Below are 13991 nucleotides of genomic sequence, written 5' to 3' on the forward strand. Positions count from 1 at the left end.
ATCAAATCCAAACAACGAACACCCCTACTCGAACCTATTCTAAAACATAAACCGATCTGAACCTATTCCGGAGCAACTCTAAAAAAAAAAAAAATTGGTTTAATTTGACCAAAATATAGATTCAGATTGGTCCATGCCAACCCTTAATCACCCTTCACTAGCTGTGCAAATAGGTGTGAGTCAGAAGACTTTACAACTTAGCCTTCTCTACAAAACCACCCAGGCCCACCCACCGTACATTAGACAGGAACAATGTATTATCACAAAAAGGAAATTAAATTGGCTAACTAATAACTTTAGCCATCGATGCAAATACCAATGCTTGCCCGACGGTCTAGTGTACACAATTTATATTATAATTTTTAAATTTTATTTAAATTTACTGAAAATATTGGAAGTATCGAACCATATGGGTCATTTAAATCAAGAACTGTTTCAGTTTCTCTTTGTAAATAATTGTTATAAAGATCACTGGCTGCTGTAATGAAGAGGAACGTAAAAAGAACCTGAAGCAGATTCAAGACAAAAAGTATTTAAAGCTGCCAGAAAGGGCCCTCCGCGTTTGGCGCAGGATGGACTTGTACATCTATTGTACCATCTATCGGGTTCCTCTTTTCGTATTAAATAAAGAATCTCTCAAACAGTTAAAATTTAAGAAGGAAAAAGGGGAAGATAAAAAGAGGGAGAAAACTAAGTTACAATAATTTACATGTTAGTCGTGTATAGATTAGCTTGCTATTGAGAACTGCTAAATGGTTCGCTCTCTTACACTACAAAACTTGGTAGTTGTAGCATTGGTGCCGGAAAATCTAACCTGCAACCCACATAAGTCCATTGTTAATGATGGTATACTTGTTTTGTGCAATATCAAGTATTCAGGACTTACAATGCACTACCATAGTGGAGATAGTGGTAATTGCAATACAATAATATGCAGCACCATTTGAATAGTCAACCCTTGATTGTAACTATTAAAGAATCAGTTTTTCTCCTGAATGTCATCAAGAAAAAAATTGAAATACTTAAAAGTAGCAATATTTGTTTTTGTAACATCCAGAAAGATACGATAGAATTTATATGCGTAGCAAGCAAAAACTATTAGTACTAGAATAAAAATGTGAATAACCAACAATTAGTTCACATTGATTTCAAGACAAGTGCAATCCAATTGGTTCTGAAGAATAGCATACTTCTTTGACATGGTAAACAACCAGATCTGGATATTAATGTGCTCCAGAAACATGACACAAGAACACAGTAAGCACAAATCAAGATCATTAAGACCCAGACTGCATAATAAACCATCTTTTATTTCCACCAAAACTCGCAGAATACGAAGATAAAGTAATTCACCTGACTAATGGTTTTCTGGATTCTCAGGGGCTGTACTGGTACTTGGCTTGCTAACATTTAGTTGATTCATTGCCTGATTCTACACATGGAAATGGACCTCATAAACGTTCACATCTTTGTGCTCAATTTATAAATTTAAAAAAGAAAAAAGAAAAAAAGATACCAAGTAACATTGCAAAACTGGAGTTCCTTAAAAGTTCTTTTGAGAGGTTTTTATTCCTCCCAGTTAAGAGGGAGCTAAAAGTAAAATCAGGATCAATACCAGAGGTATCATGAACATAAAATAACAATTTTTGCACAATATTTTTTTATGCCTTGTAAACCAGCATATTATTTCCACTGAATACCATCTCCAAATGCGCTGAAGTAAAATAATTTATATCGTGGGAGCAGGAAATCAAATGGACCTAAGGTGCATCGAGTTACTTCAGAGATTGTTCAAAAAAATCCAAATCAGAGACAACATTGGAGGACAAAATACCTGCATTAATTGAAACTGCATCTGGTGTGGACCAAGGTATTGTTGATAAGGATCGGTGAAGTTTGGGATACGTGACTGAGTCGGATCAGGTGTACCAACAGAGGTGAGCATATTATTATCTGACTGATTTGCTACTTGCATTCTAGATGAATCAGTCGCAGGAACATGCGGCATATGGAAAGGAGGCACAGGGAACCTTGGTCCCAAATGAGCAGCTGCAGTAGCTGCTGGCAAAGCCGAACCAGCTAACATATTGGGAAATGGAATTACTGGTCTGTTCATTCCCATTTCCATACCCATACCCATTCCAATCCCCATTCCAATTGTCGGCATATACTGCTGGATTCCAGGAAACATCATAGGTACCATGCCACATCCCATGGACATCATCTGCATACGTTGCACTCTCTGTTCGTGTCAGAAATGAAAGTATATGACCATGGAATGTAAATAACTTGATACACTTCATTGCATATGACCTTTGTACAGGTTATAAATACAGAGAGGACACTTCTAATAATGTGTGCACATCAATAATAAGATTATCCTTCATCTGAATAGCATAATGTATAATACAACATCTGTGGTCTGCCAACCTCCCTCTCACAATAAAAGGATCTAAAGTTTATTTTTAAAGAAAACTTATATTAAGCATGTAACAGCTTATTACATTGTCTTGCCATCCTTAACTTTCCTAAGTCCCTGTACCCTTACTCCTAAAACCTTTTGAAGCTCAAAACATTTGGAAATGGTGGATGCAGATAAATTATCCTATAATCAAGTAGACTGCTTCTGCAATGTTCCCTTACTAGATGTTGATACATGTTAACAAAGCATCTTGTTGAAAATACAATTTTTTGTATATGAGCTAAGCATAGGTTAATCTGCCTAAATAATTTATGAACACAAAGAATGTAGTGTACATGGAAATGAATTTACAACACAAACTGAAAAGTTAAGAATCACCCAAAAGAAGAAGAAGAAGAATGTACCTGCACTTGTAACTGCAGTGACTTCAAGTATTCAATTGCTTCATCCAGCATTGAAGCTTTGTCCGACTATGATTTCAGAATAGGAACCAAAATTAACAACAGAAATTAGGAAGGAAATAAAAATCTAAAACACTGCCTCTTATACTCCAAAGAAATAAAGAACTGAGAAATTTGAAAAATTATGTTTACCTTATTACTACGAGGTATAAGTTCTTGCAAAGCTCTCATCTTTTCATTAATCCGATCACGACGCCTCTGCAGGTAAATGCAAAGGGAAAATTTCATGTTATGAGAAAAACAGCATAAAAGATGCCAACTCAAAAGAGAAATGAATGTACAGACCCTTTCTGAGAGATTATGGACCTCAGCAGCACGGGATCTCTTTGTTGATGTTGATCCACGAATTTGTTTTTCTCCTTCCGCAGATTCAAAATCAACATCCTTTTACAGCAAGACAAATAGAAATAAGAATAGAGAAGAAGCAAATAATAGCAATTCAAATGAATTGCAGAAAATCAGTAAGAAACAAAATAATTGCTATTGAACTATTGATCTGGCTCATGCGTGTTCCAAAGTACATGTCAAGGAACCTTGCACAGAAAACAAGGGAAACATACTCATATACAACCCCCCACCCCACCCCCTGCTTTTTCTTGCCCAACCAAAACAATCTTCAGTTACATTACTAGAATATGCTACCTAGATGAGATCCAAAACTACTAAAGCACGTAAGTTATAAAGCAACAGATCACTACAGCCTCATGTCTTCTTCCCTAATGCTGAATAGATTGAATCACTTATCGTCTATTTATGTATCTAGGTATTAATTATTAACATTATTTACTTACCTCACCCATTTGGCCAAGACTATAATGTCCAAATTGATTCTAGTTCTCAGCTTAGGTGATCAATCATAGCAATTACCAAGAATTTACCAGTATTATTCACTATAGTCAGTAATTCTAGCCTCTAAACCTACTGATTTTCTGGCACATCGGGAAGTACCACTGCTTGAGCCAAGGATTTCTACCTAAATCCCTGTCCTTTTAAACTCCACAACTAAGCGCAACTAGCTAACCTTCATACTGTGCATCGAATGCTTGGCTTCCAATTTGTTCACACAGGATATCTTTTTTGGAAAAATATAAAATATTAGCGTCCTCGTGAAAGAAATTAGAACATGATTCTTGTCTAAGAAGACAAATTAAAAAAGGGAAAGCTTGACAATTTCATAGTTTTCCATAAACGTTTTAAAATGTAAGTCATGGATTAAAAACTAGCAAACACCTCACCATCATCAGGTCTAAAACCTTCATGGTGAATACCTGATATGGACATAAGCTTAGCTAATAACTGCATCCGTTATATTTGGATTACTCCGATTTTCTCCACAGAAACCGCTAGTCCACGTATCCCATAATAACTATGATCCTCTGGGGTCCAATAGCACTCAAATCTCCCCCTACCTCCACCCTTAACACTTCATGCCATATGTGCAAGGTGAGACTTTTTTTTTTTATACAATCACCGAGTTTCGAAGCTATGACCTCATACAAACTATTCAAACTCCTCGTCACTGTACCAATCCATCCTAGTGACTTAAGGTGAGACAATATTAAGTTTAAAGTAAATGCTCATTTTTGTGTTATATTTAAATTGATGCTTCGAATTCCTGAAATTTGAACTACGAAAGAAATGCATGGATTCATTGTCAATTTTCATTCCTCAAATATATTTGTTTTATACAACCACATCTACTCAAATATCAACGACTTAAACTAAGCGAAATAAAGGCTGCATTGTAAAGAAGCTAAATTTTAACAAAAAGTAACAAAAGAACGGCATCTGCTATCAAATACCGTGATACAGGCATTTGGTGCCACAAATAGCATTTGTCAATTTCAAGATAAGTAGCACACCTCCTTACCTTTTTGTACGGTGTTAGGATTATAGTTTACAACATTCCAAAGCCCAATTTATAGCTTGCAAATTAAGTTTCATCCACTATTTGAACATGATTTTGGGTCTTAAACCATGGCTGGAGTGATAGTGGAAAAAAGGTTGCTTTTCCATATAGTTAAGCCATGGTTTACAAATTAGAATCCAAACATAATAATAAGCCAATCGCTTGGGGTAACAATACTAATAAACTCTGCATTGTGGTTAACTTATTATTATGTTTTAAATAATTTTTAAATGGAATTTAAAAAACAACACATGAAATCAAATTTAAAAAATAAAACTACTTTTTTTTTCATTTTGATGCATTAGTGTATACTATCATTAAATCATGCATTGCCATATTATTAGTAGAATTTGACTCTAGCAATAACTAATTGAAAAGCTGCAATTTTTTAATAATTTGTAAACACATGGTTGAGTTATACTAGTGTAACTGTGTATCAAAATTAAATGCCGAACTTTGGTACTTATCTCCATCGGTAATTCCTCCAAAAACTAAATTCGAACAAATGCATTATGAGCCACTACAATCATCAACCTAATCGTTAAGACTTTAAATATGATTTAATTCGTTTCACCGAGTTAGCATTTCTCCTTCAAGAGAAAAAAAAAATAGTGATGTTTGAGTACTTCAAGAGCATCTTATTCTGTAAAATTAATAAGGGTACCACAAAAGATTTATATCCTCTCATGTAAACAAAATTAGTCATGTCATCATATTATTTGATGATAATCACTCATTAATAATAAGATAAAAAAATATATATTAAATGATTATGATCAAATATCAGGACTTAAATTCGTACCACCAATTATTAGAGTCTTTGGTATTTCTCAGTTCAACAAAAATTTTAATTTTTACTAGATTTTCACATTTTTAATTGACGTTGAACTTCAAAAAGAAAAAAGAGCCTCCGATTCTTTCAAGAACAAAAGTTCTGAATTTATCACCATAAACGTGGCGCAGCCATCTGCAGCCGCGACTTGTACAGTCATTTTTTTGAAACTGACGATACCACAAGGCACAACCACTGCACCGCAGCAGGGTGTGCTCACGTAAACCCACGTCACTCACTCTGCGCCATCGCATAGGGAATGTGCATTTGTAATTGTAATTTGATGTCTGAGAGAATAAAAAAAAATATGCTGAGTCAATTCACTCACCTCGCTCTGACACTCCCATTCCTCTGCTTCACGACCCTTCCGTTTCCGGTCCAGTGCCACCACCCTCTGAACCGGTTCACCACTGCTACTTGAACCGCCCGGAGATGACGTCATCGTCACATCGCACGTCATCGTACCCCTTCCTCCGCTGGCACACGTCGTCGAAGGCGCCGCTAAGCCTGCAGTATCTTCCGTGGGATTCGCCGAGCTTCTGACAGTCTCAGAACCTCTCGAAGCCTCCACCGCCGCCGTCGCGGCAGGTGTGTCGCACGAATCCACCATCGTTGATTCCCTCGCGGCGGTCTTCGAACTCGACGACGGCCCTAGCTCGGGTCTCGCATTGTGCTTCGAGAAGTACGCGAAGTTCGGCGTCTTCGCCGGCACCTTCTCCGGCCTCCTCGCCGGCGGAATCGGAGGCTTAGGAGGCACCGACCTCGGAGGCTGCCGGAGTTCCGTAGGTTGAGACGCACGCGCAGTTGTTTGCATGGCACTGTTGTTGTTGTTGTTAACAATCGGCGGCGGGTAGAAGAAATCGGCGCAGAAGCTTTGATCCAATGGAGGATCATCGTCGTCGATTGGATAGTGAAGCCAAGAATTCATTTCGCCTTCTTTCATGAAGAGATGTTGATCGTAGTTTTCTACTTCTTGTCGAATCTCCCTCGTCGTTGAGGGAATCGCATCGTCGGAGTTCCTCGGCGGCGGAAGTTTTTTCTGAGGACGGTGGTTCTGGCTCTGGATCACGACCTGGCCGTTTTGCCATAGCAGCTCCATGATCTCGTCGTCTGCACTGTTTCAATTTTCAACACTCTTGGTTAATTAATAAACACAAAAACAACAATTAATAATTGGTCACACCAGAGAGAAGAGAATGGGAAAGTTTTCTCACATGGAGGGTTTCTTTAGGCGAGGTAACCCTGAAGCCGAAGGCATGGATATTTGGTATTCTTCTTGGTCATCCATTTGGATTCCGAAATCCGGAACACAGTGATTCATATTGCTAAGCGAAAAAAAAAAAAAAAAAAACTCCTAGAAACGAAAGGAGAAGCAAATATCAAAATCCATCACGAAAAGAAATCTAAGCTAAAAGAAACAACTTACAGTCGTAGCTATAGCTGAGCATGGTGAGTGAGGAGTGGATATAAATCGAGGTTAATGGTGGTTGGGATTTTCTCTGTTTTTGGGTTTGCAGAAAAGAACTCGCGGTGTGTTTGGCTGGTAGCTGGTGTTCCTCATCTTTGGCTTTTGAAAGGAGAGAGCAGCCACAACCTAAATATACCCAGAGATAAGATGTCTCTCTCCGAATAATGCAAAGCTAAAAGACGAAAAGGATTTTTGACGGTTTGCATTAAATTCACATCTCTTCTCCTTTATTTTTTTTCTTTTCTTTCTTTTTCCTTACTTTCTTTTTCCTTACTTTCTTTCTTCTCTCCTTTTAAGATAAATTTTGTCCGTTTCAATTCTAATTACATCAGGTTGTTTTAGTATGTAAGTAAGTGTTTCTTAATCATATGAAATTTTTCTAACTTCTTTAGATGCGAAATTAGTTTTTATTTAGATTATTTAACTTGTTTATCTACGTTAGTATTTTCTGCAAACTTTTTAAAAGCATGCAGGTTTATTTGAAATTATTGTTTACGGTATGCATAAAAATCTCTTTTTAAAAGGTTAAATCCTTTTCGACGAGGAAGAGTTTACTCAAAGCAATAATAGTCTTTTTGTAGCCTGTGAAGATAATTATTCCAAAAAGAGAAACAAAAGACGAACTAGTAAAGTAATAATTAATCTAATCCAATGTTTAATGTGTTGTGTTTAACTTAATTTAATACGAACTATGGGGACAGATAAGAATAGATTCTGGAGTGCGTGCTATGTGGCACGAATTATTAGGCAGGAGCCCACATCCTTATTCGTATCGTACCTATTAACAATTTTATTTTTATGTTTTCTATATATAAGGGTGAGAATTGAATATATAACATAATATATATTATCCAAATCTCCTCATTATTATACTAAATGTAGTGGCTTAACAACTTTTTAATTTGGTGATAGAATATTATTCTATCTTTTTTGGGAAAAGTGTCTATACATTTAAATTACACAACTTACATCCTTTCACTCTCACAAAGAGGTGGGACCCACAACTTTATTTTTTTTGTCAACTCTCTCTCTTCCTTTATCTATCTCTTTCTCTCTCTTAAAATGACACAACTTTACATCCTTCAAAATTATACACACTTTTCCCATCTTTTTTTTATATTTAGCTTACCTATCAATTTCTAACCTCCTTAAATCAGAATATCAAGAGTAGAGAAATAATAAATGTTAGTTACAATTTTAACCTAATGATATTAGAGAAAAATATGTAGAGTAAACATCAAAAAAATTAGGTAGGATAACATATCCCTAAAAGAATAAATAAAATATGAAAAAAATATTTTTATTGTCACAACAGATAATATTATCTCGAACAATCCCAAAATGATATCATTTTGGGGTTTAAGATTAAAATTAAAAGATATTTTAAAAAGTTTACTTTTTTCTTGTATCACTGATTTTATTAAAATATTCTTTATTTTTAATTTTAATTTCAAAACGACATGGTTTTGAATTTGCATAAGATAAAGTTATTTTCTATAATAGGAGAAATGTTAAACTCATAAGATATACTAAAAATATTTAGTATTTTAAAATAATTAATTTTAAATATTCTATAACATATTTTTTTTTTTTAAATATTTTAATCGGTTAATTATTTTGTGACTAATTTGATGAGAGGCGGGTCTGGTTTTTTTTTATATAACAAATATTTTTAAAACACTAGTTAGTAAATTATTTTTTTATAGCTCAAGTTTTAAATCAACGATTCAGTAGTTTCCTCGTATGGCATACATTTAAACCTGCGCAAGTACCGGGTGGTATGCTTTTTAAGCTTTTGAGAGAATCTCGTCATCAGAATTTTAAGAGTAGCGGCTGACATAAATGGAAAACTCTCCGCAATGGATCGATTGTGATAGTAGTGTAGCCAACTTCAGTTTGGGCTCACATTAAAATGGAAAGCTTTCTCCTAATCATTTATGAACCTACCTTTGAATAAATAAAGAAAAATATTATAATCGTAGTATTTCTTTATAAAATTTTAATTTACATTATCATTTTCTCTAAAATAATAATTCATATCAAAGATAGCAGGATTAAAATATAAATATACAAAAAGAGGTTATTTATATAAAAAACAGAAAATTATAAATGTAATATAGTATGTATTTAAGCATTTACCACTGCATAATAAGAAATATTTACAATGTTATAATTTTTTATATCTTTTATATTTATATTCAAATTATAACATCATTTGAGAATAAATATAATTGTGACCAAATGAAAAAAAAATTCTTTGTAATAGTATCTCTCTATATATAAATTTAGGGTTTGTCCTTTTAAAGTACATGGAGTTATGTTATTTTAAATGAGAGAAAGATAAAAGAAAATGAAAATCATAAAATAGAAAGTGGATTATTTTTAAAAATTTAAATTTAAAATAAAAAATACTAAATTTAAAATACAGAAGATTATTTTCAAAAATTTATTGAGGTAGATATGTAAGAGGCGTTATTTAAACTTAATCTGTAATTGGTCAACACTCAATCTAATACAAGGTTATTGCAAGAGCAAATTATGTTTTGTAGTATGAGATATGTTTCAAAGTTAGTTTGTGCTTTTGTTATAGCATATTAATTATTTTGACTTTTCGTTCAATATATTATTCAAATTGTATGAGGATCGGTACTTCTATTTGCCCAAAGACACTCAATAGTCATAAAAAAAGTTTATTTTTTCCTATTGAGTATGTCCATTAGAATTTGGGATTATTTTTATGTATAAAATTTCGAATTTAATTAATAAATTATTATTTTTAACGCAGGGCATGAGCAATGTTGTTAAAATTGAGATTTTACTTAAGATCGAAAAGAGATAAAAAAATCGTAAATCGTAAAATCGACATGGATAAGATCGTACTTGTTCATATAAAATATATTTAAATTAATATAATCATATAAATATATTTAAATTAACACCATAATTAACACCATAATTATATTTGTTATTATATAAATATATAATAACAAATAAAAATAATATTTAAATCAGTATTAAAATTAATTAAAAAAATTAATTTATAATTAAATGATTTAACATTAAGTTTTTTAATTTTTATTTTTGGTAAATTCATTCAGTTTTTATTTAGGGAATTCATTTATCAGAAAAATATTTCTACATTACAGCAAATAAGTTATCCGTATTTACCTTCAAAACGACGTCATTTTGATGTTGAAATATTAAAAAATTATAATTATAAAGACTATTATAATCCTGAAATAAATTAAAATTAAAAAAATACCTTGATTTCCGCTCCCAAAACGATATCATTTTGGGTTCAATGCAGATAACTTATCTATATTTACTGTAAAAAAAATGAACCCTTCATTTATATAATATTGTATTATGGAATCAACATAACATTGAAAAGCGTGAAATTACAAAACTGAAAATTTAAATGATAAAGAAAAAGGAGAATGCGATAAGAATTATGTGGTGAATTAAAAATTAGAACTAAAGCAATTGTATCTCTTCTTTTCTCTCTCTTTTAACAGCTCAAGTAATGAAAATCCAACCCTCTGTCTTATTCTCTCTCTTCAATGGTCGATTGTAGCGACAGAACACTAGTGTCCTCTTCATCTCTTATTTGATCTTCGACAACGACGACAACCACAGCTCACTCCCCCCCCCCCCTTTTTTTGTCTTTCAGACTAACCTTTCTCGGACGTATGGGTATTTCTGTGAATCACCCAAAATGGATGGATTGCACAATTTCACGTTTTTACAAGTTTAAACATCGATCCTAGACAATCTCATTCCTTCACGATCCTGCAACCAAGTTGGCGCGTCCATGGTAAAAAAATTGTACAATCGTACGATCCCACGAGTTAAAACGCGATTTTAACAACATTGGGTATGAGTTTTACATCTCATTTTGGATTTTAGTTTTCCTTCGAAAATGATGCAACATCGTTATCAACGGGAAATGTAAGTATAGCATAAAACAGTAGTAACCTTATTCATTCAAGGGCATGGGTGTCGATTGAAAGTTGCCTTTATAAGTCATGAACAAGAAAGAGAAAAACAAAATCATGCGCAAAAAATAATCTTTGTCCACCCTCACACATGTTCTACCTAAATACATGCAATAGACATGTTAGGGATTAAAGATGATATCTTTATTCGAATTAAAACTCCAGATCAAATGCATTTTTTATCACTACTTGAGACTTGAAAACACAAGACCTCCGATGAAAGTTCACACCAATTTGTCATCTTGTAGGAGAAGAATGATTCTTCAACACCCAAGATCCTTCAAGAGAGATAGTTAAAACTCGAGAGAAGGAGCAAGGGAGAGTGGTGGTTGTGGGGACTCCAAGAGAGAGAGAAAGAAAACGCCATACATGTATGTATTACGGCTAGAGTTTTTTGGTGGATGAAAAATAAGAGAAGTATGCAACAAAAATAAGACACAACAAGATAAGGATTGCATGAGTGAGATATCATATGCTTCGGCTATCAGATCCATCATATATATCATGATTTGTACGAAACCATATGTCACATATGCTTTAAGCATAACGAGTAGGTACTAGGTAGACCCTGGAGAGGGTCACTAGACAGCAGTTAAAACCATCCTCAAATACTTAAGAAAGACTAAGGATGTGTTTCTGATTCGAGATTGTAGCGGGAAATGGATTGTGGGGGTTCTCAAAGTTATTGGGATATGGTAACTCGCTCAACACTGAAGTTTAGGGGGGCTATTTTGACCTTCAGACAGCTTGGGAATGTTGGTTCAAAAGGATCTGTCTGGAGGCAGATTCAAGTGTGGCTAAAGACATGATTCTGAAAGGATGCCAAAGACAACACCTTTTTAATAAACTGGTGCATCGCATTAGGAACCTGATTAACAGAGATTGGGAAGTCTAGATTTCCCATACTTATAGAGAGGCCCAAGGAGGGGTAGATTGGCTAGCAACACATGCCTATATCTCTAATTGGGACCTGCAAATTTTTACAAATCCCCCACCAAGATGTGAGGAGAGGGTAGCCTGTTGGGGTGTTCATCAACCAATCCAAATCGATTCAAACCGCGGTGATCGAACCGAAAAATCGATAACTGAAAAGCAAAATATCGAGAGAGAAAAACCAGAATATTTTAATTGGATTTGATCGGTTTTCGGTTTGGTTGGTAAAAAATGATCCAGTCCAAATCATTCAAATGTATTATGTATTTATTATTTTTGAAAGATGGTGACTTGAAATCTTGTTATTTTGGAGACTTAGAATCTTGGATGTTATTGATAGAAAACTATTTTATTTTAATTTTTTATTGTCTATTAATCTACTTTAACTCTTCATGAGTTTTAAGACTTGTTATAATTTGAAGACTTAAATTTTTCAGTGGCTTGTAACTTTGAATAACTTTATTTTGATATAGCTAGTGATTTGTACAACTGAAGTTTTAGGCCTTTTGAAAAACCGAAAACCGATCAAATCCAAACCGAATAAAATTGGATTGAATCCGATCGGATTTAAAAAAAAAATCGAATAGATGATTAAATAATCAAACCGAAGGGATTAGATTGAATAGTTTTTGCTTCAAAGTCGATCAAATCCAGACTACGAAACCCATAATAGTCTATGGTGTCAGGGGTGTAGCTTTACCCAAATTATGATGTAACTAATTGCTTTTAGCATATCTTTTTTTCAAAAAAAAATGTGGCAAAGTATTTGTGAGCCCCGTATCTACCTAGTAAGTACAAAATTCTCATAAGGATTTTTTATTTTTTCATTTTACTAAAATAAAAATATTTTCATTTTATTATTATTGATAATCTAAAATCTTTATGAGATTAATATTTCTTATATTGTAAGAGATACATTTATCTCTTATATATACATAAAAATATATGGGACTCATATTTTTTTCATCTCTTTTCTTCACATGCCCCACATACTTTTAAGTGTATATAATAATGTTGTGAAAATCGGACCGACCCGGCCGGGTCAACCCGGAAACCAGTAACCAGGTCATATAACTGGCCCATGTAATGGAATCAGTGCGACTCGGCCGATTTTTGTAAAAATCGGTGACCCGGTTCATAAAAAAAATTAATTTGTTCTCATCAATTGATGTCATTCTTCTTTTCACTCTCACACACAAATGATTTGTTTTTTTTTTTGAAATATTTGAGTGATCTGTTGTTTATTGAGTTACATAAGTTATGTACCTACAGGCTATAACACTAATTATTATCTTGGTTATGCAATATGCAGTGAATTTTGATTTGATTTATAGTTAGAGATATTGTCTACTGAATCTGAAGCACCAATATCACATGTAATATATGTTTAATTAATCTTTTGTTTGACAATGATGCGTAATTTATTATTTTTGTGAAAATTTCAAAAAAACCCTACAAGTTTTCTCAAAATCACTTACCCCCTTCCCGAAATTTTTAATTATTTACCCCCTACTTAAAATTTATTTATCACTTGCCCCCTAATTTGATTTTTCCTCCAAAATTTTGTTAACAGAGTTAAATATTTTAAAAGGTATGAAAAGTACCCTTAATAGAAAAAAGAAAAACATAATTTTCTTGTAAACACAATTTTAGACGAACTCACGTAAGCAAGACATGAATGTAAATCAACGATTGAATCCTCCCTTTACTGTCAGCGACACAGGAAAACGACGAAATAACACCTTGTACATATTTGCTTGGTAATACAATCTTGTCTTTCACCTTCCACGGTTCCTAATGGACCGAATGCTTGGAGGACCTTTTGTCCAAGTATATGTCAACCCAAGCCATGCTTAGTTGACTAAATTCATTCAAGTTGGAGAATTAAATAAGTTGGTCCATCTAAATTTAAAATTTAAGAAAATAAAAGAAGAAGATATATTGTCACATTTGTAATGATCTGAGATTTTA

The 13991-nt window shown here is 33.5% G+C and overlaps 1 protein-coding gene across 11 annotated transcripts; it reads right to left on the reverse strand.

The window, feature by feature from the left end:
- Positions 1 to 247: 247 nt before the first annotated feature.
- LOC133287784 (transcription factor PIF1) lies at positions 248 to 7203 on the reverse strand. Of its 11 annotated transcripts, none has more exons than XR_009748288.1 (9): positions 6839 to 7203; positions 5953 to 6739; positions 3169 to 3267; positions 3016 to 3081; positions 2827 to 2892; positions 1835 to 2242; positions 1354 to 1432; positions 897 to 991; positions 251 to 814 (listed from the first exon to the last, which is right to left on the reverse strand). XR_009748288.1 is itself a non-coding variant. In XM_061485459.1 (8 exons), the coding sequence occupies exons 2-8, from the start codon at positions 6943 to 6945 to the stop codon at positions 1358 to 1360; spliced, it is 1608 nt and encodes a 535-aa protein (XP_061341443.1). In that variant the 5' UTR covers positions 6946 to 6949; positions 7051 to 7203; the 3' UTR covers positions 248 to 1357. The 11 variants fall into 11 exon arrangements, 7 of the variants coding, with proteins under 7 accessions (XP_061341443.1, XP_061341442.1, XP_061341444.1 ...); XR_009748287.1 differs by having other exon boundaries at positions 887 to 991; XR_009748286.1 differs by having other exon boundaries at positions 248 to 814; positions 897 to 1432.
- Positions 7204 to 13991: the final 6788 nt, after the last annotated feature.

This window comes from Gastrolobium bilobum, unplaced genomic scaffold, assembly GCF_033153095.1.
Source record: "Gastrolobium bilobum isolate Gb01-03AN ecotype WA unplaced genomic scaffold, APGP_CSIRO_Gbil_v1 utg7986, whole genome shotgun sequence".
Lineage (NCBI taxonomy): Eukaryota > Viridiplantae > Streptophyta > Magnoliopsida > Fabales > Fabaceae > Gastrolobium > Gastrolobium bilobum.

Coding starts and splice junctions, on each gene's coding strand:
- LOC133287784 (XM_061485459.1), bottom strand. CDS start 6,945: ATGAATCACTGTGTTCCGGATTTCGGAATCCAAATGGATGACCAAGAA. Junction 3,268..5,952: donor AATGGGAGTGTCAGAGCGAG/GTGAGTGAATTG, acceptor TTGCTGTAAAAG/GATGTTGATTTTGAATCTGC. Junction 2,243..2,826: donor CACTGCAGTTACAAGTGCAG/GTACATTCTTCT, acceptor TGACACGAACAG/AGAGTGCAACGTATGCAGAT.